Here is a 26,903-nt window from a genome sequence, read left to right as displayed (position 1 = left end):
TTTTTTTTTTTTTTTAGCATTTAAACACTTATTCTTCAAATTAAGAAATTACACATTTTGATAATGGTCATTGTCTTAAAAATGTCATTCAGTTCTCACACATTTAAAAGGATAACGGTGACTCTGACCAGTTCCTCTAACTGTCTCCTTGATATCCAGACCCCATCATATGGCTGAGCCCTCTGACCAGGTCGCTGAGGGGTGGAGGCAAGGCCGGGTGGTAACCCGTGCTTGGGAGTAGCTGACAAACCGGCAGAGACTCCACGACACCAGGCACGTGTTTTCCACCCTGACTCTACGAAGCCCTGGGCTGGCGGATCACACTTCAGAGTTACCTTGGGAGGTAAGAAGTCACTGACTAGCTTTCTGGTGCGTTCACCTCCCCATCCCAGGACCCATCCTCCCAACCCTGAACTCACTGGGGTTCACAGGTACAAGGATCTGATTCTGTCCCATGTATGCATAAAAACAAGTAGCTGATGAAAACAAGAGAAATAAATGTGCTCACTGGCCAAGGAATTAAGCAATTTCCTGAGCATACTTATTTCCAAAAGAAAAACAACACACAGGATTACACATAGATTCAGCAGATTCTATCAGAGGCACATATATTAGAACAGATGGACCAAAATTTTAAAGTTGTCACATACATTTAGAGAGATAAGGCATGATATTAACAATAGGGAATGAGACTAATAACATAAAAGAGAACCAAGAAGAAATATTAGATATGTCAAACAGTTGTTGAAATGAAGACACACTAGAGGAAATAAGTAGCAAATAGACAGCTGAGAAACAAATTTGCAAACTAGCACAGGAAACAGGAAATGTCCAGACGAAAGAAAGAAAAAGCAATTAGAGAACATGAAAGCAAAGGTAAGACATATAGACAACAGACACAGACATGCTAACATCTAAGTATTAATAATAGGAGTCTTAAAAAGAGAAAAATTTTAAATACAAAGATGAATCTTAAAAAAAGAAGAGATAAATTTCCCAGAATGTAAAACAGAATAAAGACATCAGATGAAAAGGCCCATAGAAGTATCTTATGAAGTTAAACACACTTACCATACAACTCAGCTATTCCACTGCTAGGGTTTCACCCAAGATAAACGAAACCCTGTGCACACAAAAACACTGAAAAAGAACATCCACAGCAGCTGTGTTTACACTGGCCCAGAGCCAGGCTTGAGGTAATGTCCATCTACAGGTGAACAGGATGACCACCGGCGGCTCATCCACGTAACAGAAAGCTGCTGATACACAGAACAACATGGAGGAGCCTTCAAAACACACTGAGCAGAAGTAACTGGATACAAAAGGTAGGATACGAATAGAACGCTGTACAATTCTATCTTTACAAAACTCTAGAAGACAATTCTAACGTGTACTCACAAAACAATACACGTAGCTGCCCAGGCCTTAGGGTTGTGGTAGGGATGAACTGTGAAGAGACACGCGGGACTTCCTGGAGAAGAGAAAAAATTCTCTAGTTTTACTGTAGCGGTGGTTACAAGGATATGGACTTTTTCAAAACTCACCAAACTGTAGACGCAAAGGGAGATTCAACAGCATACCCGTGGTGTTTATAGAGCCTCAAGACTGGATGAGGTCAAGGTAGTGTGAGCAGACAGGAAGTGTGGAGGAAACCGCAAAGGGGACCTGAAATGCAGGCCAGAGGGGCAGGGGTCGAGCCCCGAAAGCCAGGTGAACGTGTTTCGGGGAGGAAATGACCCATCACCTGAGAATTTGAGATATTGCTGCTAATGTCAAGGAAGAAAACAGAACTGACCACTGGATTTAGCAACGTGGAGGACATCTGGCAGCAAGGTAGGTTTTGGAGTGGGTTCAAGAAAGAATGGCTTCTCCAGTGCCTTAGCGGTGAAGAATCTGCCTGCCAATGCAGGAGACCCAGGAGATGTCGGTTCAATCCCTGGGTCGGGAAGATCCCCTGGAGGAGGAAATGGCAACCTACTCCAGTATTCTTGCCTGGGAAATTCCATGGGCAGAGGAGCCTGGTGGGCAACAGTCCATGAGTTCACAAAGAGACAGACGCAACTGAATGGCTGAGCAGAAGAAAGAACGGAAGGGAAATGAAGACAGCAAGAAGAGACCACCTTTGAGAAATTCTGCTTTCTGTAACAAAGCAGAGAATGATACAGGAGCTAGAGGGTTTTCTTTTCTGTTTTTAAAGTATGTTTGCACATCGATGGGGATAACCCAGTACATATAGAAAACCTGATGGTACAAGAGATAAGGGAAACTTGCAGGAACAATGTCCTGAGGCAGTGGGCATGGAACAGGCTCTGGCGCCAACCGAGTCAGTTTGTATAAAGGCACCAGTGGGAAGCCACGGATGTTACCGAAAGTGGGTAGAGGAGGTGGAGACCTACGATGGAAGGCCTCTGCTGGTGGCTCCTATTCACTCAGGAAACAGGAAGCAAAGCCAGATATCTGCTGGGAGCAACCCGGAGGGAAGCTTCAGTCAAGGGACTGTTGGAATCTTGGTACCAAACAGCCAACTAGCTTAGGAAAAGATACCTGAAACAGATGGTGGGCAGGTCCTAGTCGCTGGTAATGGGATGGTCCTAGGGATGACAATGGCAGTCTCTGTTGCAGGCTGGGTGGGAGGCAGAACCAATAGCAGAGAGGTCGAAGAGCTGTGAGGTCAGGACGCAGGAAGGTCGTCCACACGGATAACGGGACTGGGAGTATGATGGGGGTGGTTTTAGATGCAATACTGCAAGAGTGTAAATCTTTGCAGACGAGTGAACCATTCATAAGATGACTGTAACAAAGAAGCAGGAGTGATATGACAGTCTGATGTTTCAAGAGTCAGAACTGTTTTAGAGAAAAGGGAGGGAGAACAATCTAGAAGCAACGAGTGAAGAAGAGTAGGAGAGAAAGCAGCCACTCCCTGCAAGGATCTTAAGAGGTGCTGTGCAAAGAGGAGACCCATGTTCCAGTCACAGCAGACGAGAGCTGAATGGAGACTTCCAACCGGGCCCAGAAGGTTTCAGAGCTGGGGAAGGGTGAAGCGGGGTGTCAAAAGGGCAATGAACTGAGCTACACACGCAGGTGAGAATAAGGGAGGTAACAGGGGACCTGGGAGTCCTGGACACATGAGGCTGTATAATAGGTGGTAGGGAGATGGGGGACCCTCCTAGGAGGAAACACAAGACTAGGATCCTTTTAGAAGGACCCTTTAGAAGTCCAGGAGGCCCTTTTAGAAATATTTTTTAGTGGTCAAGACTCCATGCTCCCAATGCAAGAGGCCTGGGTTCGATTCCTGGTCAGGGAACTAGATCTCACATGTCACAACTAAACAAGATTCTGCATGCTGTAACTAAGACCTGCTGCAGCCAAATGAATAAATAAAATTTTTTAAGGAGAAATACTTTTTAAAAAATACTAGGCTTGGTAATATAGTTACAGAACTTACCAGCATGGTTGTGGAATATGTGGAATATTGTATACAACTTACAAAACCCTCTGGAGTCACTAAATCAAGAGAATCTGGGTTCACTCAAAGTGTATTTCTTTAGGTATTAGAATACAATTCACATATATTGGCAGTACAACTCTTGATACATTAGATTTCTTTCTCTTACAGAGATAACGTTGATAACTCTAGACTCTTCAAGGATCTTTGCACAAATCACATGAGAAATCCAATTAATTTACCCCTGCAACATTTATTGGGTTAACCATACATTAAGGTAGGGATCAGATGTTACACACCTATGTAAGCACCAGCTATAGGCATCAGATAGTGAACACAGCATCCCACAATACCAGCAGACACTGCTTCTCACCCACTGGAGCGTCATGGACCCCCAGAGAACTAAATGAATCTTCTGTACCCTGGATTTCTAACCAATAACCTTGAAACCTATCCAGGAAGGATTGTTGGTCCCAAATTATAGCCCAACTTTAGGGAAACACAGGAAATATTTGTGAACCAAAGAAACGCCACCCAAGTCCTCCTATTCATCTTAGCCCCTCTTTCCACTCTGAGCACTCAGAGAAACTTCCTCACTTTATGAGATGATTGATGATCTCTCTTCCCTTCTGAGTCCTCCCTACTATCAAGCAATCTTCTCCTCTAGAGAAGATAAGGGAACAATGCATTCCAGGGAGACCTTGAGAAACAGGGATCTCCTGTGCAGAGGTGTTTCTTGCCCTCTGCCTCATGAAGGTAATTCTAAACCTATCAAGGGGCATTCCTCTGACTTGCCCAAACCTCCAGTGAGTCCTCTAGCCCCTGGTCGACTATAATCTTCAGGGATGGAGGTGGTGAAATTCTTGGGAAACCAGAGCCCAGAAAATGAAGTGATTCTCAATGTCCAATCCAGACTTCATATTTCAAAGGGAGCTTTGCTCTCATATTACCAGAAATTCCACAGGCAAAGAGCCAGGTAACTTTATTTCTCATTGTTTAGGAATCTGATTTTTATTATCAAATATCTACTATAAAAACAGTGAAGAAAAATTTTAAAAACACATTAAAGGAGAAAAAAATCACTGCAGAGGCAGCGTAACACAGTGGTTATAAACATGAACTCTGGAGTCAATCTCTCTACTCCTAACTAAGTTGTGTGTCCTTAGGTAGGTTTCTTATGATCTCTGCCTCAGTTTCCTCACTTGTAAAATTGGGATAATAATAGTTCCTATCTTATAGAATTAAGGGGACTGAATAAGTTAATATCTGAAAAGCATTTTTAAAAAAGTCTAGTACATGGTAAGTGCTGGATGTGTTTGTAAAACTTAAAGTCTTAATTAGGTTAATTTACCCATGAGTATTTCCAGTCCTTACACAAATACACTTTTCAGATGTTCTAGTGGATATGTATGTACAGTTTTGTGTCCTTTTTATTCCTTTATGTTATGCGTTCTGACCCAGTGTCCATAATTATAACTTATGTGATTGCCTAAAACAGATTACAAACTAATTGTCCAACTGCAGTAATGCGTAAACCATGGACATTGACACACTGGGTTATGAAGTATCACCTTTTGTTCCAAGAACATCAGTCTCATACTTCTGCACAATAACCTTTCGATCATTAGTAATCTCATTTACTACTCTTTTCTAAGGCTAATCTTGATCAACAGTAAATATCCCATTCAATACTATTTTTTTCTTAAATTCAGGTTTAGTATTCCATTTTCTATTCCTTAAAGGGCACCCAGACCCTCCTCTTACAATAGCACAATCTGTGTTTCCATAATGATGCACAAATGTTATTGTAAAGCTTCCATTCAATACTCCAGCTTGATGCAAAAGAGTGTATTTCCAGTTGAAAATACTTTTCTAGGATAAAGTTTTTCCCGTAACAATGCACTATGAGCCACAAACAGTAGAGATCTCTTACTGACAGACGTTCCATTCCCTATGTTCACGTTGCTCAAGTAGGACTCCTGGTGAACCATGAGGGGAGTCTGGAGTTCTCTTCACTGTACTTATTTGATTTTAAACAAGGGCTAATTAACTGTGGAAGGCTTTTACTTATTCTTTTCATTCACAGGTTTCTTCTACAAAGATAATTTCTATTGATTAATAGGGGGAGAAGTCTTACTAAACTCTTATTAAAATTTCCCCACATGATTATACTTACAGGGTTTTTTCAGTGTGTTATCAAGTGTACAATAAAATAAAAACCTCATCAATTCAATTCACAGAGTTTCTCTTCACTATGAATTCTCTGGTGTTGGAGGAGGGCTGAGTGACCACTAAAGGCTTTTCCGCAGTTGTTGCATATAAAGCGTTTCTCTCCACTATGCATTCTCTGATGAATAATAAGAGAAGAATTCTTACAGAAAGCTTTCTCACAATGATTACATTTGTAGGGTTTTTCTCCAGTATGGTTTCTCAGATGTACAATAAGGGAAGAACTCTCATTAAATGCCTTTCCACACTCATTACATCTATATGGTTTCTCTCCAGTATGAGTTCTCCGGTGAGCAATAAGATGAGAGCTACAGTTAAAGGATCTTTCACATTGATTACATTTGTAGGGTTTCTCACCAGTGTGGATTCTCCGATGAGCAACAAGGTGACAGCTCTGGCTGAAGGATTTTCCACATTTATTGCATTCATAGGGCTTTTCTCCAGTATGAGTTCTTTGATGTCTAACAAGGTGAGCCATTTGGCTACAGGATTTTCCACATTTATTACATTCATAGGGCTTAATCCCAGAATGAATTATTTCATGTTTAGTGAGGGCTGAACGTTCTCTGAATGCTTTGCCACATTCTTGACAGTTATAGGGTTTCTCTCCCGTGTGAGTTCTCTGATGGGCAATAAGGTGGGAGCTCCAGCTGAAGGATTTTCCACATTCAGTACATTTGTATGGTTTTGCTCCAGAGTGAGTTCTTTCATGTTTACTAAGGGCTGAGTAATCCCTAAAAGCTTTTTCACATTCGTCACATTTAAAGGGCTTCTCTCCAGTATGCATTCTCATATGGGCAATAAGATGGGAGCTCCAGCTGAAAGATTTCCCACATTCAGTACATTCAAAAGGTTTCTCTCCAGTATGAGTTCTCTGATGCCCAATAAGATGGGAGTTCCAGTTGAAAGACTTCCCACATTCATTACATACATAAGGTTTCTCTCCTGTATGAATTCTCTTATGTACAATAAGATGAGAATTCCAGCTGAAGGCTTTTCCACATTTATTACATTCATAAGGTTTTATTCCAGTGTGAGTCCGTTCATGTTTAGTAAGGGCTGAACGATTCCTAAAAACCTTTCCACATTTATCACATTCATAGGGTTTCTCTCCAGTATGAGTTTTCTTATGTTGGATAAGGTAAGAACTCCAGATGAAAGATGTTCCACATTCATTATATTCATAAGGTTTCTCTGTAGCATAAGTGCTTGTATGTTGTGTAAGGAAGGAGTCATACCCAAAGACTTTCTCCCATTCATTGTATTTATATGCTTTCTCTACAGTACCAATTTTTTGATGTTCCATAAATGATGAAAAGTAAAAGATGTTTTCATATTCTTTGTAATCATACTGGTTGCCTCCAATATGAATTCCTGGATGTTCACTAAATGATGGACTCTGGTTAAAGATTTGATGGCATTCCTTATATTCATAGAGCTTTTCTCCTGTATGCATTCCCATATGATCACCAAAATGCAGGATATGATTGAAAGATTTAACAGTATCAGTACATTTTAAAAGATTATCTCCAGTTTGTACCCTTGCAGGGTGAACAGGCTGAACAGACTGGTAGAAGGCTTTGTCATACTCATTATTTTCACAGGTAATCTTATCAGTATACATTATGGCTGAGTTACATCTCCAATTTTCTGCATTTACATCAGGCTTATAGAAATGTTCTATTTGAGAAACTTTCTGAGATGGAACAATGCTTAAGCTCTGGCTACACCCTGCTCCAAGTTCACAGAACTCAGAGCCTCTTTGAGATAGTATCTGCTTTTGCATGAAGACCATCTGCCTCATAGCTGTACTCTGGTTCACGTGATACATTTCTAATTGGTCTTTACATCCCAAAACTTCTAACCTGGAGAACCAAGGATCATCCCATATGTATCTCTCCAACTTCATGCTATGGGACTGTTCCTCCTCAAGTATGCTCTGTGTTGGGATCAATGCTTTGCTTTCAAGATTTTTCATCCATTCTGAAATAAATAGAAAAAGTCCATGAGAGTATAGAGAAACAAATTCCAAGAGTAGATGGACAAGGTAAGATTTATTGTCCATGTTATTGAAAAGGCAAGTGTGAACTTGTTTCCAAATAGACTGGTAACCCAGAGAAAGATCATAACAGGAAAGAGGAAAATAGTAAAGAGTGAACATCAGTAGTTAACCAGAATACAAAATGTGTACTGCATATGAATACAACCCATTTAGGAACATCTCCCCGTGAAAAGGAGGACCAGAATAAGGGACTACTGAAAGCCTGCACTTGCTTTCCTCTGGACTTAGCTCCACACACCTTACCCTCTGCTGACGCTGCTCTGCATCCCTTCACTGTAACAATCCATCACCCTGAGTTTATGCCTGCTGAGTCCAGTGTACACTTCCAGTGAACCACTTAACTTGGGGGGGTTGTCTGGAGGATCCTGACTCATCTAATACTGTTAAGGTGAAGAAATAATAGCTGGTCTAGCAAACGACAGACAAACAACCAGCCCGTGAGTCACTAGCGTTTGCGTTATTAAAGCGTGCCAGTCCATGTCCGTGCTGTGACGTCCCGTCGCTCCGCTCTGACACCTGCCACACAAGCAGGGCCGCTGAGTCAAGTATCCCAGCAAGGCTTGAAGCCTCACTTCCTGTTCCACCGAGTCCACCCAGAACACCCAGTAAAAGCATCTGCCCAAAGGGCAAAAATGACAGAGTTTAAGGATACTCCTAAAGTTCTTGTAACACTGCAGAATAATCTGTAGAGTGGTGGCAGAAGAGACAGACTTGAAAGACAGCATACTGCAATGAAAAAGACACAGGAGTTACAGTCTGATGATCTGTATTTAATTACTGGCTCTGCCACTCTCCTTAGGTGTTTTCTGAAGATTAAATGAGATTGTAAAACCAACAAAACTTCTAGCAAATTCAGTATGTGGAAGGCACCTATCATCACTGCTGAGATATCAGTCCTCCAACAATGGAAGAGTCTTTACTAGTTTTCTGTTGCTGCTGTAACAAATCGCCCATCTCACAGTCTGAAAGTCAGAGGTTATAAATGGCTTTCACTGAGCTAAAATCAAAATAGCTTTCCTTCAGAAGCTCCAGGGGAGAATCCATATCCTTGCTTTTTCCAGGTTTAAAACCTGTCTGCATTCTTTTGACTTGTAGCTCCTCCTTCTATAGTCAAAGTATATTATTCCTGTCTCTGCTTCTGTCAATCGTATCGGTGTCTCTGACACTCCTGCCTCACTCTTATAAGGATCTCATAATTACAATGGGTCCATCCAGACAATCCAAGATAATCTCTGCATCACAAAGATTCCTGGTTTAATTCACATCTGAAAAGCCACTTTTGCCACATAAAGCACCATATTCAGCTTCGGATGTGGGCATTTTGTGGGGGGAGGATGGTATCATTATTCACCACACCACAGTGTCTAAAAGCTACAGGGACCCAATAAGGACCTAGACCCTGGTTTTCTTCAGGTTTTTCTGCTTTCTTCACTATATACTATCTTCCCCTTTTACTACCCAAGTCCATTACAACAGAGAGAGATCTACTCTGCTGAAGAACTGGCATTTATTATCAATTTTAAGCTTAGCCCCTAGAAGTTAGGGAGTCCTGCTTTGTGCTCAGTTGTGTCCAACTCTTTGTGACCCCATGGACTGTAGTCCACCAGGTTCCTCTGTCCATGGGATTTCCCAAGCAAGTATACTGGAGCCGGTTGTATTTCCACCTCCAGGGGATCTTCCCGACCCAGGGATCATACTCGCATCTCCTGCACTGGCAGGCAGATTCTTTACCTGCTGAGCCACCAGGGAAGCCCTAGAATTCTGGGAATGATCTTCAAATAGCTTTTGAATTTTCCCAGTAAAACAACTTTTTAAAATCATAGCTGACCAAGTCACTGACCAAACAAACAATTTCTGACCAGCTGTACAATCAGTACTTGTGGCCTGAGCGTATCTTCCACTTGTAAATTATATCTCTGTGATGAGAGGACAATCTAAACACTATACATCACTGTGATTGTGGGGCTGTAGATGCTAAGCAGGTGGGAGGCCAGAAAAGGAGATCAGCACAACAGAAGCCATCCAGAAGGTTTCACCCACGAGAGACGACCTGAGCTCAGTCTTCACACACGGCTCAAGTACAGACCGCCAGCATGGCACGAGCAGAGGCAAGCTGTGATGAGCAAAGGCGTCACACACCCTTAAGGATGCCAGCCGAGTAAACTCCAGGAATTGGGTAGGAAGTAATGAGAGAAAAAGATGAGCAAAGGCATCACACACCCTTGAGGATGCCAACTGAGTAAACTCCAGGAATTAGGCAGGAAGTAATGAGAGAAAAAGATGAGCAAAGGCATCACACACCCTTGAGGATGCCAGCCGAGTAAACTCCAGGAATGAGGTAGGAAGTAATGAGAGAAAAAGAAAATAGAGAAAACTGGAAGGTCTTGAAATCGAGTCAGTTATTTAAAAGGTAATGCAAGTCACTGTAGGTTTACTGGCAGAGACCACATAGTGGAAGACTTCAGGGATGTAAATCTAGAAATACCACCTGAGAGGCTCATAACAAATAACAATTTACTCAGCAACTTGAGCTGGATGAGAGGAGAGAGTACTTCTTAGAGAGGAAAGAGCAGGGAGTCAGGATGACTTCCCCATTTCCAGCTCCGGGCACTCACAGAAGGCTGGCACGAGGAATACACATCAGGAAGATGGGGACACCAGCCAGAAGGGAAAGCTGAGATTTCTGGTTCCATCAGTATCACTGAGACAGCTGAGATGATCTGCAAGAAGGCAGAAGTGTAAGGCTGGAGCTGGTGAAACCACAGGGCTCAGGATGATTACTCAGAAAGGTCAGCACTTAAAAGCTACTGGAAATCAGGACTCCTTGGTACAGGGTTTCAGATCCAGATGGGGGCAACAGGTAAGGCTGCACCAAAGCCCACTTTGTTAGAGTGGACAGGAAGATGTCCACCTTTAGGACTCAAGAGAGCACAGTATATTGTTAAATTAAAAATAACAAAATACAGAACAACGTGTACTGTATTTTACCTTTGGGAAGGTGAAAAGTAACTACGTGTGTCTATATGCTTAACCAAAGCTGTGCAGTGACCGAGAGAGAGTTTGTTCAAGGAGAACAGTTAATTTCGATAGTAACAGATTTGTAGCATTTTAACTTACCCTAATCCCATCTCTGACTCCTCAACTCAGCAGTAGCCTTGGAAAATAACATCCCATATTTCTGGTGCTGGAGGAAACAGAACAAAGCTAGAGCTTTTTCAAAGCCTCTGTCCCAAAGAACAGTCATTATCCAAGCTGTTTGGTGGCTCCCAGGAAGATCCCACCTGAAAGGCCTGTGGGAACTTGCACGGTGCTAAAAGCTTCCAGGAAGTAGGGTCTGTCAAACATTTCCAGGCAAAGTTTTAAGAAGTCTTTTTTTTTTTAAATTACTGTCCGAGATGATGGAAAATGGTTGGGGCAAACAATATACAAACCAAAAAATGAAAGGAAAAGCTGAGGAGTGAGATGTGCATAGGAGCTTTGAAAAGTTCTAACATATTCCTGGGAATCTAGAACGCCACATGCATACACACTGTAATTAGATTTTCAAAAGTCAAAGAAAGAACCCAGAAAGCAACCAGAGAGAAGCAAGTCATCACACACAAGAGATCCTCAACAAGATCGACAGCTTGTTTCTCATCAGAAACCAGGGAGGACAGAAAGAAGAAACGTGTCAACCACGAATTCTGTGCCTGGGAAACTATCCCTCAAAAGTAGAGAAGTCAAGGCCCTCCCTGACAAAACAAAAGGTGCGAGTTTGCCAGTAGAGCTGCCCTGTGCGAAACGCTAAAAGGAGTTCTTCACACTGAAGTGAAAAGACAGTAACTCAAAATACAGACCACCAGCAAAGGTAACTACACAGGTAAATACAAGACTGTATAAATGCATTTTTATTTGTTTCCTATCTGATTGAAAAGACAATTACATAAAATCCAAACTAAACTGCTGCAAATTAAGATGTTAATTATAATTCCCAGGACAACCACTAATAAAATAACCCCAAAATTTATAGTAAAAGGAAAGGGGTTACCTGTGTGTGTTTCTGTGTGTCTCTCTGGAGGATAACAACAGTGTGAATAAGTATAAATGAAACTTTCTTTCACTTACCCATTTTATATAGCTTTGAGTTTTTAAATCATGTAAATACATTATCTGTATTAAACAATCACTTTTTGCTGGTTTTTTTTTTTTTTTGGAAAGAAGAGTCTGTGACTACAGGATACAAGTTTTGCAATAAAAATTAAAAAGCAGGTAAATGAATGAGAAGTCTTTCTAGACAAAAGGGACAGCAGATAACATGAAAGGTAAGGAGGGAAACTGCAGCATACAAAAATTGCTACCTTGTTAAGAAGGTGGGCATCTTTGCTCTGAAACTAGTACAAGGGATGAAGCTCCTTGGAAGGAACTGTGATGCTATCTGAGGAAGTGAACTCCTCATGGCCTCGGCCCTTTTCTCAAACAGTAGGGCTTGGAGGAAGGTTCCTCACTCCCACCTGGGGCCTGCGCTCACCTGGACAAGTGCCTTGAAGAGGATATGCCGGTTCCATTGACCATGGCTCTTCTCCTTGCTCCAACAGGGAGATGACCTCAGGCTTGGTGATCTGATTCCCTACATGAAGAGGAAAAACACGGACTTGTGTAGCCACGTAACCCTCCTTCCCCTATTCTTCATGAGTGACTTCACTTCATACTTTATGGTCATTAGGGATTCCATGCTTGACCCTCAGGGCTCATGATCACCTCGGCCCTCCTGAGGCCCATATAGGATGGTAAACAGGGAGTGGCAGAGGGTACTGCAAGGACAGCTTCATTTATTCGGTCAGCCACCCGCTTACCTACAGACAGCAGGTGCCCATAGGTCTCCAGCATCACATCACGGTACAGGGTCCTCTGAACAAGGTCCAGCTGCCCCCACTCCTCTTGCGTGAAGTCCACAGCCACATCATTGAAGGTCACTGGTTCCTAAAAGACCAGACATGTTCCTCTTCAACCTGGAGACACCTCTCCCCACCCCCCACTCCATCTAGTGTTTTCTGGGGAGGGAGTAGGGCTGACAGCGCTGGGGAGGAAACAGGACAGAGAGGAATTGCCCTGAATGTGTTCAACATTCTGACTGATGTGGGTAAGGTCTCACTGGGAGCCAGCCAGGGCCCTGCATTTGGGATGTACTCTTAGGAAAGTAGATACCTGGGCTCACAGTAACCACAATAAGAATGAGCAGCTCTCTCCCAAGTCTTGCTCAGTTCTAGTAACACTGGGTAGTATCTGGGCAGTTCTTCCTGCTTTTCCAGAGCTGCAGACACTTAGTGAGACCAAGACCAGGACCAGGATGGATGCAGAATATGAACCCTGATCACAGAGCAGAGAACCTGGGGCTGACATCTGTGCCACAAGTGGATCCAGGACCTGGAAGGGTTCTCTAAACATTCAGAGGCTGCCTTCCTGGGCACAGAGAGAAGTTTCCACTCCCAGACTGTTTCTGAGGACAGTCTCCTAAGGACTGGAAGTGGGGTGGGCCAGGACTGAGCAGAGCTGTCCAAGCCAAGGAGAACCACTTACAGTTGCTATCAAAGCACTCTGAGTTTTAAAAAGTTCAAACTGACATTTTTAAGAAAAAGAACCAGGCACACCCACTAGAAAAATTAACGGATGTCTGATTTTTGCAATGAATGCATCCTGTACAGTCCTTGAAGCCATCAAGGTGAGTCTCAAGTATCTGGGCACTTCCAGGGTGGGGCGGGGCATGTCTTCCCTCAGGAGGGCAGTGGGGAGTGCGCTGTGTGTTGTGGGAGGTGTGCTACAAACCCCACAGGCCCTGCTCCTTTTGAGGCCGCTCTCTTGGCCTGTCTATCCACTACGGTCCTCTCCTCCATGTCAGCACAGAATTCCCTCAAGCCAAACACCCCCTGAATGGACACGTGTGCAGTGCGCTCCGCCTCCTAGCATCCGGTGAACCTCTACAAGGCCTGTTAAGCGCTTCTCTTCCAACCACATACAGCGGCCTCCCTTCTGCCCGGGGGTCACGGCTCACAAACCAGGCCTGTCATCTCCATGAGGGCCAGCTCTCACGCTGGGTCTTCAGTGCAGATCTCTCTGCTGGTCTGAACTGCTCCCCTCACCCCTTCACACAACTGGCTTGAAACACAGAACTGCTTCTGCTCCAGTGATTCTCTCACTCCAAAAAGCATTAACAACGGCTGATCACAACCTCTTATGGTGAAACCCTCCCCAACCTCGGACTCCTCAATGACAACTGGTTTTCCTCTTAGAGACCTACCCAGGCCTCAGTTTTCTCAATGGCAGCTGCCTCTACATTTTTGGGTAACGTAAACATTTTTACTTAAATGTGACATTCAGGTAGAGAAGTGCACAAAACCTAAGTGTGCACAAAGCATAAACTCACTGCACTTCCAGAGTGACACACTCAGGGGTGTTAGGGAAATTAAAAAAAAACCGTCTTGTTTAGGCTTCAGAGACGAAGCAGAGCAGGCCTCTGACCTTGCTCCTACCCTGTGTGGACAGTGCCCTGACTGGGAGTGACCGCGCGCTGACTGCAGGACCTGCAGCACCTGAGGGAAGGTGAGGGACGAAGCTTGAGGTCCTTGAGCCCCTGAAGGGGGCCTGGCCAACCAAGCCCCAACCAAACTCCAAGCCCCAGCAACATTTCAAGTTTTACAAGACAAAACAAACAGCATTAACGTGAAACTGGGTTTGCAGTTTGGTCAGATTGATGATGATATCAGTGTGCCTCTGTCTTGGGATTATAAGCAGGAACCTGAACTGCAACCTTTGAAGTCTTACCCACAGAGTGGATGCACTGACTGGGACCCTTTCCCAGCTGGGACTCCAGATGTGCTCTGACTCGGGACTTCCCAGCACTGTTTAAGTCTGGATGTTGGTCAAAACCCAATTTGGTGATGTATCCTCCACTCTACTTCTCTTTTAATGTTAGTACACTGAAAGTAAGGTAGATAATTCTCTGACAAATATTTGTATTATTTATTTGTATAAAGTGAGTGGCTTATTTTGTTAACAAATCCTTTGAACCTGACACGAAAATGAAAGCTTTCAGCAAAACAGGGGGCCCAGGCAGGAGGCAATGCTTCCTGCCCAGGGCGCTCTTAGGATGCCATCTCCCTGGAAGGTGGCACCTACTTACATGGCTTCAAAGTTCAACAGCTAACAGTATCCAAGCCCACACCCTGGCAGCAGTCAAGCAGGTGGCATGAGCTACAACTTCACCTCCCCCTCCTCCAAAGACCCCAACGGATCCTCACACAAATACTTAAAAAGGAACAACCACCTTTAACAGAGACAGAAGGAACAAAATCACTAGAAAGAATCCGCAACCCCGACTAGAACAGGGGACCCCGGCACCCTGGCAACGATCAGCAATGGCTGTTGAACTACAGGTGAAAAGCAGACAGGGAAATTTATGAGGCGGGATCAGGCTGACTATACAGATCCATCACATCATCTGGAAACGGGACAACAGACAACTTGTGCCCACTGATGCAGCACAGGAGGGACTCAGAACCACCTACCAAGGACTCTTGCCCAAAATACAAAGCCTGTAACTGCTCTAGCCTCCGGCTCAATTACCCATCTACAGGAGACAGCAGGATGAAGGAACTCATCCAAGGACATCACAAGGGCAAAATCAGGCAAACCAACAAGACAGGCGACCTGGTTTCAGCAGCATATGAACCACATGCAACATGCGGTCCTCGCTTGGATCCTGATCTGAGTAAACCAACTGTAAAAGGTATCTTGGGGGCAAGTGGGGAAAACTGAACGCAAGCCTGCTACTAGGTAATACTAAAGAATTACTGTTAATTTTTTTGGGTGTGATAAAGGTATTGTGTTCATTTCCTAAAAGGTGTGTATGTCTCAGATACATACATGGGTGAAACGATGTAATATCTAAGCTTTGCTATAAAATACTTTTTTCCCTAATACTCGACTTTTTAAAAAACTTATTTTTATTGACATATAGTTGATTTCCAATGTGGTTTATAACTGTTGTACAGAAAAGTGATTCGGTTATACATATATAGACATTTTAAAAAAATACTCTTTTCCATTATGGCCTATCATAGGATCTAGCTTTTTTTTTAAGGTATCCAATAGATGCAAAGGCAGAAAGCTGAAAGGTGACATTTGCTAAGGCTGATGAACGTGGATGTCTGTGGTTAGCTGAATAATGGTCCTGCCAAAGACGTCCACATCCTAATGACCGCTACCTCAACATGACAAAATATGTCACAGTTACAGTGATGTGATTACACTAAGGATGCTTAGGGGAGATTATCTTGGATTATCCAGGTGGGCTCAATGTAATCACAATGGTGCTTACAAGTGAAGAAGGCAAGAGGGTCTGCATCAGAGAAAATGAGACAATGGAAGCAGAGTTGCGAGTGATGCGCGCTGGAGGAGAGGCCCACGAGCCAAGAAACGCAGATGCCTCCAGAACTGAGCAAAAGCAAGGGAGCCAATCCTCCCCTGAGCTTCCAGGAGGAGAAGAGCCCTGTAGTCCCACTCTAGACTTAGAGCTCCAGAACAAGAGAATAAATTCATGTTGCTCTAAGTCATTTTTTGTGGTAATCTGTTATAGCACTATAGGAAACTAATAGGTTTAAAAATCACTTGGCTTTTTTTAAATATTTATTTTTATTTATTTGATTGTGCCAGGTCTTAGATGCAGCATCTAGTTCCAGATCTAGTTCCCTGACCAGGGACTGAACCCGGGACCCCGGCATGGGAGCACAGTCTTAGCCACTGGACCCCCTAGCCAGAGTCCCCAAAACCACCTAGTGTTAAAGAAAAGCCAGTGAAAACAAGAAGCCATCAGCACGTGGTGGTCCACACATTGCTCTAAGATGGGGAGCAGAGGAAAGTGTGGCTGACCAGTGAAACACCAGAGACCCCCATCCTGCACGTGAGAAGGGGCTGCAGTGGAAGCAGCACCCCAGGAGAGGCTCTGGGCTCTGGGTTTAAATGCCACTGAAGTCAGGAGTGAGAATCAGGCTTAAAGGTCTGTACTCAGGACACCTTTGCCAGTTGCCCCATCTCCCTGCCAGCCACTCTACCTGATGGGAGAGTGTGTAAGACGTTCTCAGGCTGCCCGGATGAGTAGACCTCCTTCAGCCCAAAACAGGGAGAGGGGAGGGGGTCTGTGGACGGCCGGACAGTCAGCTATATACCCAGGAAACTGCAAGCAGAACTGACCTGGTAATCGCGGGCCACCCACGTGGAGTTTAGAGTGAGAATTGTCAGGAGAGAGAGAAAAAGAGACAAGGAGGGAGTGAGGTCAGGAACCAGAGCTGCTCAGCTGCACAGAGCCACACAGTTCTCTGGTAAATACAGACAGACCGGAGGGCCCCCGAACACAGGAGAAACATCTGCACAGGTGCAGAGACTGAACTTAGCAGCCAGGAGGACAGAGAATCCAGGCTGCAGTCACACAGAACTTTCAATGATCCGACATTCTAATCCCCAGATTGGAAAGTTTCAATATAAAACAGGACAGGATGATACAAGAGGCTTGGAGTACAAGAATCCACAGAATACAAAGAGACAGAAAACACAGCAATCAGGTCAGGAGGTCATGTAAGTAACCTCAGAAAAACAATATAAAGGAAAAGGACAGGAAGGGATTTTAAAATAAAGGACTTTACATAAAATGCTAGCCGTAAGCAAAAACAGATACATTTAACAAAAATATACCAAAAACCATTTCCCTGATAAAAAACACCACAAAGTTAAAGAGGAGAGTGAAAAAGTTGGCTTAAAGCTCAACATTCAGAAAACTAAGATCATGGCATCCAGTCCCATCACTTCATGGCACATAGATGGGGAAACAGTGGCTGACTTTATTTTTGGGGGGCTCCAAAATTACTGCAGATGGTGACTGCAGCCATGAAATTAAAAGACGCTTACTCCTTGGAAGAAAAGTTATGACCAACCTAGACAGCATATTAAAAAGCAGAGACATTACTTTGTCAACAAAGATCCGTCTAGTCAAGGCTATGGTTTTTCCAGTGGTCATGTGTGGACGTGAGAGTTGGACTATAAAGAAAGCTGAGCACCGAAGAATTGATGCTTTTGAACTGTGGTGTTGGAGAAGACTCTTGAGAGTCCCTTGGACTGCAAGGCGATCCAACCAGTCCATCCTAAAGGAGATCAGTCCTAGGTGTTCATTGGAAGGACTGATGTTGAAGCTAAAACTCCAATACTTTGGCCACCTGATGTGAAGAGCTGACTCACTGGAAAAGACCCTGATGCTGGGAAAGATTGAGGGAGGGAGGAGAAGGGGACAACAGAGGATGAGATGGCTGGATGGCATCACCAACTCAATGGACATGGGTTTAGGTGGACTCCGGGAGTTGGTGATGGTCAGGGAGGCCTGGCGTGCTGCGGTTCATGGGGTCGCAGAGTCGGACACGACTAAGCGACTGAACTGAACTCAAAGTTAAGACAAGCTACAGACTGGGAGAAGATAATCCGTATACACAAAGATTCAGGATCCAGAAAGCATGAAATGCTTATATATCAACAGAGTCTACAGAAATCTAGAGATGGGAGTGAGACAGAGAGAGAAGGCAATACAGATGACCAATAACTACGTGCAAAGATGTTCAACCCCACGAGCATTCAAAGACATGCAAATTAAAGTAATACACTTTCTTGGTCTCGAGGTAAGCAAAAATTAAAAGGCCCAATATTAATACTATCAAGTGGCAGCAAAGATGGAAACAGACACCTTCCCTCAGAGTGGGGAGACTGAGAAGGAGCTTTGCTCTTTCAGAGCCACATGGCAGCACTGGTCATACTGACAACACATAAACTCTAAAAGTTAGCAAAATTCTGCTTCCAGGAGTATGCCTAGATGAACTTACATGTGCACACAAGTAAAACTGTAATGTCCACGAAGCTTTGTTTGAAATAGGAAAAATGGAGTCCGGCGAAGGTGGCGGCGGGTGGTGGAGGATGTAGGCCACGCATGGGCTGGCCGTGGCACTGGCTTCCTGAGCGTGCTGCTGGCCACCTGGGCGCTGCGGCCGGGTGACTGCAAAGTTTGTATTTCTTATCTGGGAAGATTTTACCAGGACCTCAAAGACAGAGATGTCACATTCTCTCCAGCCTCTATTGGAAAAGAACTTATAAAGTTCTGCCATGAAGCAAGAGGCAAAGAGAGTCGGTTGTGCTACTACATTGAGGCCACAGAAGATGCAGCCACCAAGATCATCAGTGAGGTGCCCAAGCCCCCGTCCCACCACATCCCTGTGGAGAAGATCTGTGAGAAGCTCAAGAAGACAGCCAGATCTGTGAACTAAAGTATGACAGACAGATCGACCTGAGCACAGTGGACCTGAGGAAGCTCCGAGTTAAAGAGCTCAAGAGGATCCTGGACGACTGGGGGGAGACGTGCGAAGGCTGTGCGGAAAAGTCTGACGACATCCGGAAGATCAATGAACTGATGCCTAAATACGCTCCCGAGGCAGCTAGTTCACGGACTGATTTGTAGTCGGCTCAATCCCGGCTGCTCCTGAGGGGGAAACATTCATTTGTGTTTACCCCAAGCAGCCTTTTTGTAATTTATGTTTTAGGCAGGCTCCTCACAAAGTCAGGTGTGAGGCCTGGAGCCTACCTGATGATGCTGGGTCTACAGCGTCCCCTTGGGGGAGATTCACTTTGTTCTGTTGCCGATTTACTCTAGGACTTCAAAGTATGTCTGGGAGTTTTATATTAAAGGAAGAAAATTTCTAAAAAAAAAGGAAAAATGGTAGAGGGAGGGAGGACTTACAAGCCTACCCACAGAAGAGATGAATATAGAGTGTGCGTCTTTGATGGGGCAAAAATAAAGGTACCTGATCTTTACTATCACAAGGAGGGACCTCAAAACTGACCTTGAAAGGTGTAAAGAAGACGTGTATAAAGCACTGCTAAAAACTATGAGATTACCTTATATCTACAGTTTATTCTTTATATGTATCGTACTATCTACATAGTATGAAAATGGACTTGCTGGATACATGTTTTAAGTGGCTGTTCTCAGGAAGGGTGGGAGAAGAATGTAACTGGGGACTAAACCAAGCAAGCGAAGCAAATACCGGAAAACATTAACAACTGTTCATTTGGAGTGATGGGAGGAACCCTGTCTGGCTTATCACTTTTTGTATTTTTCTAGTTATAAAATTTTTTTAAAAAATCTAAATGAAACATATTTCCAGAGTTAAAAGATGTCATCAAAACTGAAGGATCCATGGTCTGCCAAATAGAAAGAAAAAAAGACCCCCAGCAGAACATGCCCCAACATCAGGGCCCACAATTCATGGAGGCCTTAGGGACGCAAAGGAAAACGCAAAACTGAAGCTGGCAATGAAACAGAAGGGGGAGATGGCAGGAGACAGGCCCCTGGCCTCACCAGCTGTGGACAGAGGGGGGCGGGGAGGAGTGTCACTGTTACCTAACGCTCAGGGGCAAGGGGGCGGGGCGAAGAAGGGCCCACCTCTAGGCAGGAGTGAGCCCTTCCACTTCTCAGGTAACCGGTTACCTGAATTCCCATCTTCCAAATATTATCTGCCATGATGAATCGCAAAGATATTTCACCCAAATTCTTGTAAACATTGTTGGAACAGATGGCTTTGCACACATGTATAAGTGTTTATCTAGACATTCTAAGGCACTTTATGAAATCTGACACACCAGCCACATATGTAAACCATGGGAGGATGCCGCGAGTGCTGAGCTGGGTCTTAGCTGTTTGCCTGACAGTATCTCATCTGATTGCTCCTGCATTACCTCAATTCTCTGACCAGTGGCCTCTTCATGGGACCTAGTGAAATTCAGATGGACTCTTTAAGCATCTTCAGAACTTCATGATTTATTACTATTTTAGGGCAAGCTCTTTGCAGTGAAGGAAAATGTAACTAGAGTGTGTTCATCCTTGAGACAATCAAGAATGAGGGCAGAGTATTCCATTAACTGATGTCTTATATGAACGTTTATTGTGCAGAGAACTTTGGTGGATTGTTGAGGGATTTAAGAGTTTACACATTTGGAGTAGCTGGCTGGGGTTTTTTTAATGGGCTGGAATATTATTATTTTCCCTATTCATCAAAATAATGGAATTTGGACTCCCACTAGCTGAAACTTCACTAACCAACGTGTTTCTAAAATCAGACTATTCTGATAACCAGGGATGACAGGCATTTGATGTTTTCACCAGGTGAATGCTTTATTTCAATAAATATTTAATTTGGAGGAACAACAGAGGCGTAAGCGGCTCTTGGCTGTGTTTCTGAAAACCTTACTTAATACAAAACTCACATATACAAGGCTTGAGTTTCCCAGAGGGAAAGATCCAAAGTGAGTGTGGAGAGAGGGCCAGGAGTACGTGCTCATAAATCACAACTCTTCAGACACTGGAGGGTGTTGTTATTTGAATTCTCCATTTTATTTTCTTGGCATTAACTCTAGTAATTCTCAGAAACCCTCACAAATATTGCCAGCTAAGTGCAGCACAGTGGCTATTAGAACTTCATAGCATTTCACTGCAGCTAACTTCTATTCCCAAGCAATTGATCAGGGCCCATTTTTCAACCTAGTCTAGCTTCACTACTGATTATGTTACAGAATCTAAAAATGACTGCACACCGTAGCAGCAGCAAACATCATTCAACTTTTGATGCCAGACAAGCACCACCCTGTGTCACGTGATTCAGGCCTTGCCCCCCAGAGACAGCAGCGCTGCCATGCGGGTACGGCACATTTACGACAAACTTCACTAGTCAACTTAAAACTGTGGGAGGTTTTGTTAATTTCTTTTTTTTCTAACTCCGTGGGAGGCACAAAGTTAGGCAGAGATGTTATTAACACTTTTATATCACAGTATCTCCCATTTGCTTGATTCATTATTGTAACTTAGAAACGAAAAACCTAAATATAGTAATGGAACTATTTTTGCCTTTCATAGCAGAAAATCATTAAGATACATCTCAATTCATAGAACTAGGATAAAAATTTCTCATTTAGAAGTAACCCTTCTCTGGTGGCTGAGACAGTAAAGAATTTGTCTCTGCAATGCCAGAGAAAGGAACGGCTAACCATTCCAGTATTATTTCCTGGAGAATTCCAGGGACAGAGGAGCCTGGCAGGTTACAGTCCCCGGGGTTGCAAAGAGTTGGACACGACTGAGAGACTAACACAATTCTAAAAAACTGAAACAGTAAGTTAAAAATGGCTATTTCTGTGACTTGAGAAAAAAAAAACTGATAAATGATATCACATCGATAACCTATCAAAACATGCTAAGTGACAGAAGCTGACACAAAAGGCCATATATTATATGATTCCCTTTATATGATATGTCCATGATGGGCAAACACAGAGAGAAGTAAATTAGTGGTTACCAGAAGCTGGTAGTTGGGGAAACAGGGAGTAACTACTGTGTATAAGGTTTCTTTCTGGACTGATGAAAATTCTAGATACTGGTGATGGCTGCAGTTCTGTGAATATACTAAAAAACCCACTGAACTACATACTTTAAAAGGTTGACCTTTATGGTATGTGAATAATATTTTCATAAAAGTTATAAAAAATTCTTAACTGGCTGCCTCCAGTAAGGGGGCTTGGCAAGAGGGGAGGAGGGGGATGACACCTCTCCAACATCATTAATGCTACTGCGGTTTCTCTAGGGAGCCAATCTTGTGCCCTAACAATCACAAAGTCCTCCTGCTTCAACTCCCTTATACATATCAGATCTTGCTTCCAGGTGCTGATCAGACTGAAGCCTGATTCGCCAACCTGCTTTCCAGTCCCGTTCTTTTCACTCCCCTGCCAGGAGCATCCTTCCAGCTACATTTTAGACCCTGGTGCTTCTTGTTCCCAACACTCTTGCAGCTCCTTACTACAACCAGGATGGAGCCCCAACTCTGTGGCAGGCATTCAGGATGCAGCAGGGTTTCCTGGCCTTCTTGGCCTAAAATCAAATTACGGTCAGCCTTCACCCAGATGCTGGTCATGCAGTGTGTCCCCATGGTGCTAGAGAAGGCAGATTCCTCCCGCCAGGCTACGCCCGTCCGGCTGATGTGTCCCCTTCACCTCTTGGCTCAGATGCATCCTATCTCCCAGACAGCCCCCCTCTCCACAGCAAAGGACCCCAGCTGCGGCACATGGCCTCTACGCAGACTCTGTCCCACCTCCAAGGCATCAGTTGTGCTCAGCTCCTCCAGGACTCAGGGCCTTTCTAAGCACCTCAGGCTTGTGTCCTGAATCACATGTACAGCACCAGGCAGATGGTGAGGCCTCAGGAGCTGACCAAACCATCCTGGAAAGGGGCCAGGGAGGTCCTAAGGATAGGGGCTCACAATTGACCTTGTTCCCCTCCCAGTAAGCACAGAGCTCCGCAAATAGGACCAATGTGAGTCAGGCACTGAACATATGGGGAAGGTGGGAGGGAAAAGAGGGAGGCGGCTGCTTGCCAAAAGGGACTGACCCTTACCTACCGAACAGCCCACAGCACAGCTGGGGCTCAAGGACTCTGAACAGACTGGCTGACAGAGAGGCTCCAAGTCATGGAAAACTGAATTCTCCCTACCTGTGCTCAGAAATCAATAAACTTCTGATGATTCCTTCTCTATCCAAACCCTAGCTGTGGTAAACTGAGGAGCCATATCAACTGGGATGGTCAGGGACACCCTGAACACCTTAGGAAGAGGGCAACCTGTCAGATAAAAGCAGAAGCCCCATCTCACCTGGGCCTGGGCTGTTGGGAGCCCTGAGGCCCTCCTCCTCTCCTCGGCGGTCTCCTCCATGTGCCAGGTAGAGTCCTGAGGGCACAGAGCTGGGGGAGGAAAGTGAAGTCACAGAGGCAGCTCTCCATGCCACAAGTGGCCCACCTGAGTACTATTTCCAGACCCTGTCCCTCCCTTTTGGGCAAGGGAAAAGATCCACTTCCTCACATTACAGATGAAGGCAGTGGGGTCCAGAGAAGTTAAACAATAAATCTAAACACATGACCCATCCATCCCCTGTTGTCCTGAGGCAGTGTCGTAGAGAAAGTGCCTGTTCACAGCCTTTCTGGGGCTGAGCCCTAAATGGCCACACATGCATTCATACATCCCGTTCTAGAGATTTCATCGCTAGATTCCCCCAGTGATGTGTTCAGATCCTTCCCTGTTCCAGCTCTGCCAAGAGACAGATCTGGACCAGACCCCCTTCTCTCTCCCCCCCAGCTCTGATTTCTAGCAATGGCAGGTTACCAATGGGAGAGGCCACAACATGGTCACCAAGGTGTCTGATGAGGACAGAGGGTCTTGACTCACCCCAGGAGGCCCACGGGTCAACAGTCGTCATCCCCCAGGACTGGTCCATAAGTATCCCTGCACCAGAGTGTCAGGTTAGGACCAGAAAAGGAAAGGACTGTGACACTGATCCTAGTGCCCAAAGGCAACAAAGCGGAAAAGGAGACCTGTCTCACTAAGTGCACAACAGAATTCCATAAACAGAGCCCGAGGACGTGTGGGAAAAAACAACACAGGATAGATTTACAGGAAGATGCACAAGTGGGTCACTCTCAGGAAATTTCTTGGTGTGATGCAGCTACTGAACAATTAAGAACAAAACTCCTTAAGTGGCTGGAGAAGTATCTGATAAAATTGAACATCATTTAATTTTTAAGAAACATTACTAGATGGTCTTTTGATGTCTTTATGACAGATACATGAAACTTCACTTAAAAATAAAACACCCTACTGACACCATTTAATGCTGTTCTTAAATTATAAACCAACACTTTACACTGAAAAACAATAATACAAGTAAAAAACATGGGGATGCTAGAGAAATTTTGGTTGTAGATGACTGTCTTCCAAGAAATTCCACAAATCACCAGAAAAATCTCTTAGAACTAATAAGACTTCTCGGGAAAGAACTATGAAATACACGAAAATTACATTATCTTTTATACGAACAACCAATTAAAAAAACAAAACAAAACAACCTCACTCAGTTCTAATTCTGTACCAAAATAAAGAGACTCCCTCCAATCCCAAAAACCCTTAGCCCCTCTCCAGCTCTGACCCCTGGCTACAGCAGGTCACCACTAGGAAGGCCCAGAAGAAACAGGATTTGTACTCACCCCATGAACCCCATGGGTTGATGGCAGCCATCTTGCAGGATTAATCCACCAGAAGCTTGCCCAGGAGTAGTGGATTTGGGTGATTATTGAAAACTGCAAAACCCACCTAATGACAAAAGTAGGAAAAGACAAAAAATGATTTTTCTCAAAGATCCAGTGGGAATAAGGAGAACTCATCCACAGAAACAATAAAAGACTCCTACAGAACACTGTTAGAAAACAATTTACAAGTCAAAAACAAATTTTTGAAGAGAAATGAAGAATGACTTGGGTTGGCTGAAAAAAGAGCATGGTCCAGGATGAGGGGGAAGAAATTTGTCAACAGTTCTCATGAGACAGGTACTGACAACGACAAGGTAGCTTTTCCATTGATTTAACAAAAATTGTTGTAAAATCTACCTACAACCTTCATATGTAAGTAATTGCCTAGAGCTGAGAGGAGGGAAGAACGGGCGAGTGGCAGCTTAATGGTTCAGGGTGGGGTTTTTTGGGGGGGAGGGTAGTAGGGGTGATGAAAATGTTCTGGAATTATATAGTGGTGATAACTGCAAAAGGCTCTGAACGCACAAGAAAACCACGGACTTGTACGCTAAAAGTTAATCTTAAGTTATGTAAATCTAACGTAGAAAACAAAAAAAAAAGCTGTCTCTTGGTGCAGGGGCCAACAGAAAACCACATTTGGAGGCCAGACCACTCCAACCCCCTAAATTCTAGACTTTTATGCAAGTTCCGCGACCTCTCGGAGGGCACCAACGCCAATTGGCAGAGCTCTGCGGATTCCTGGGAGCGTGTAGAAAGCACTGCAACGCCCACTGGGCACCGGGAGCACCGGGATCTGCGCCCAAATTCCAAGTTGGCACACTAAATATTCTGCATGCTTGTTTGCAACTTGACAAAGGCATCCGGTCACTGCACCTTTAAAGGAGCCCCGGGCTGTTCCCAGGTCACTTTTGACTTCCCTCCGTGACAGACGAGAACGGGTTCTCACGAGAAACACCCGTCGGGAAAGACAAGGTGGACTCCTAGGGACGCCCTCGGAGGCGTCCTCGCCACCTGCCTCTGGCCCTCGCCCCAGATTTCCTCCGCACTCCCGCCGCGGGTGCGATGCTCACCGCCAGTCCCGGGAACGGCGGACCTCACCTGGTTCGCAGCCGCTGGCCTCCCACCCCTGCTGGCCGGTGACCCCTGCTCTCCGCGGGCAGCTAGACAAGCTCGCGCTCGCTTCGCCGAGGGCGTTCGGCTTTTGTTGCGCTCACATTGACGCGGTTCGGCCGTGAGCTTGGGGTTCCCGCCCCGGGGACAAAGGCCCGACGCGCGGGGCTCACCCGGGCCCGCCCAGCCGATCCAGCGCCTCCGCGAAGCCAGAGGCGGGCCAAGGGACCTGCCCTGGCGCCGAGCCAGCCGCAAGTGTAGGCGCCGCCTCTCCCCGACCGCCCTCCCTACCCTCTGGGCCAGCGGCAGAGGCCAAAAGTAATAACCCCACTGCCCGAGCGACCACTTCACCTCAGCCGCGGACAATGGCGGCCTCTCCCCCGGCGTCAGCGGGGACGCGTCGCGCGGGCTACTGGGAGTGGTAGTTCCAGGGGCGCGCTTCCGTTTGGACCGGAAGCGCCCCCTTGGCAAATTCCCCAGGTAGCACTTGTGCCGAGTTCCGCCTCCTAGAAACTTCCCGGGACCCCAGTGTCCGAGGCCTTGGCGAGGTGGGCGACACTGTCCTAGACGCGGACCGCGCCGGCTAGGGGGTGGGGGAGCGCGGTAAATCGCCGCCCGGCGAACCTCAGTTTGCCTGTCCCTAAAATGGCACGGAATCCGCAATTTGTAGGAACTTTGTTGAAGTCTGTTGAAGCGCTTTCTTTTTTATTCAGTAGTTAAAGCGTTGTAAGGAAGGGGCTGTTATGTACCCTTTTCCGATGAGGAACCTAATTTTGAGCTTCGCCTCACATATGAAGCCCTACCCCTGTTACGAATCGAATTTGAGTCTGCTGACCCGAGGCCTCCTTCCCAGGAAGGGAGTTGGGAGGGACCCT

At 45.0% G+C, this 26,903-nt stretch overlaps 1 protein-coding gene and 1 pseudogene across 41 annotated transcripts; one reads left to right on the top strand and one right to left on the bottom strand.

Moving 5' to 3' along the window:
* Positions 1-55: 55 nt before the first annotated feature.
* Positions 56-26,419, bottom strand: LOC145514367 (zinc finger protein 606-like). Of its 41 annotated transcripts, XR_014060091.1 has the most exons (11): positions 26,017-26,419; positions 24,877-24,982; positions 24,062-24,118; positions 23,492-23,580; positions 12,569-12,695; positions 12,244-12,342; positions 10,854-10,920; positions 10,352-10,456; positions 7,540-7,657; positions 1,399-1,471; positions 56-1,259 (listed from the first exon to the last, which is right to left on the bottom strand). XR_014060091.1 is itself a non-coding variant. In XM_081512037.1 (9 exons), the coding sequence occupies exons 2-8, from the start codon at positions 24,905-24,907 to the stop codon at positions 1,426-1,428; spliced, it is 630 nt and encodes a 209-aa protein (XP_081368163.1). In that variant the 5' UTR covers positions 24,908-24,982; positions 26,017-26,419; the 3' UTR covers positions 56-1,259; positions 1,399-1,425. The 41 variants fall into 41 exon arrangements, 33 of the variants coding, with proteins under 33 accessions (XP_081368163.1, XP_081368161.1, XP_081368157.1 ...); XR_014060092.1 differs by lacking the exon at positions 10,352-10,456 and having other exon boundaries at positions 56-1,256; XR_014060090.1 differs by lacking the exon at positions 10,352-10,456 and having other exon boundaries at positions 56-1,256; positions 26,380-26,419.
* Positions 18,723-19,260, top strand: LOC145514386 (mesencephalic astrocyte-derived neurotrophic factor pseudogene; annotated as a pseudogene).
* Positions 26,420-26,903: the final 484 nt, after the last annotated feature.

This window comes from Giraffa tippelskirchi, chromosome 7, assembly GCF_054371585.1.
Source record: "Giraffa tippelskirchi isolate mGirTip1 chromosome 7, T2T-mGirTip1v1.2.pri, whole genome shotgun sequence".
Taxonomy (NCBI): domain Eukaryota; kingdom Metazoa; phylum Chordata; class Mammalia; order Artiodactyla; family Giraffidae; genus Giraffa; species Giraffa tippelskirchi.
The sequence above is the reverse complement of the archived record's forward strand: the minus strand, read 5'-3'. Positions and strand labels throughout refer to the sequence as shown.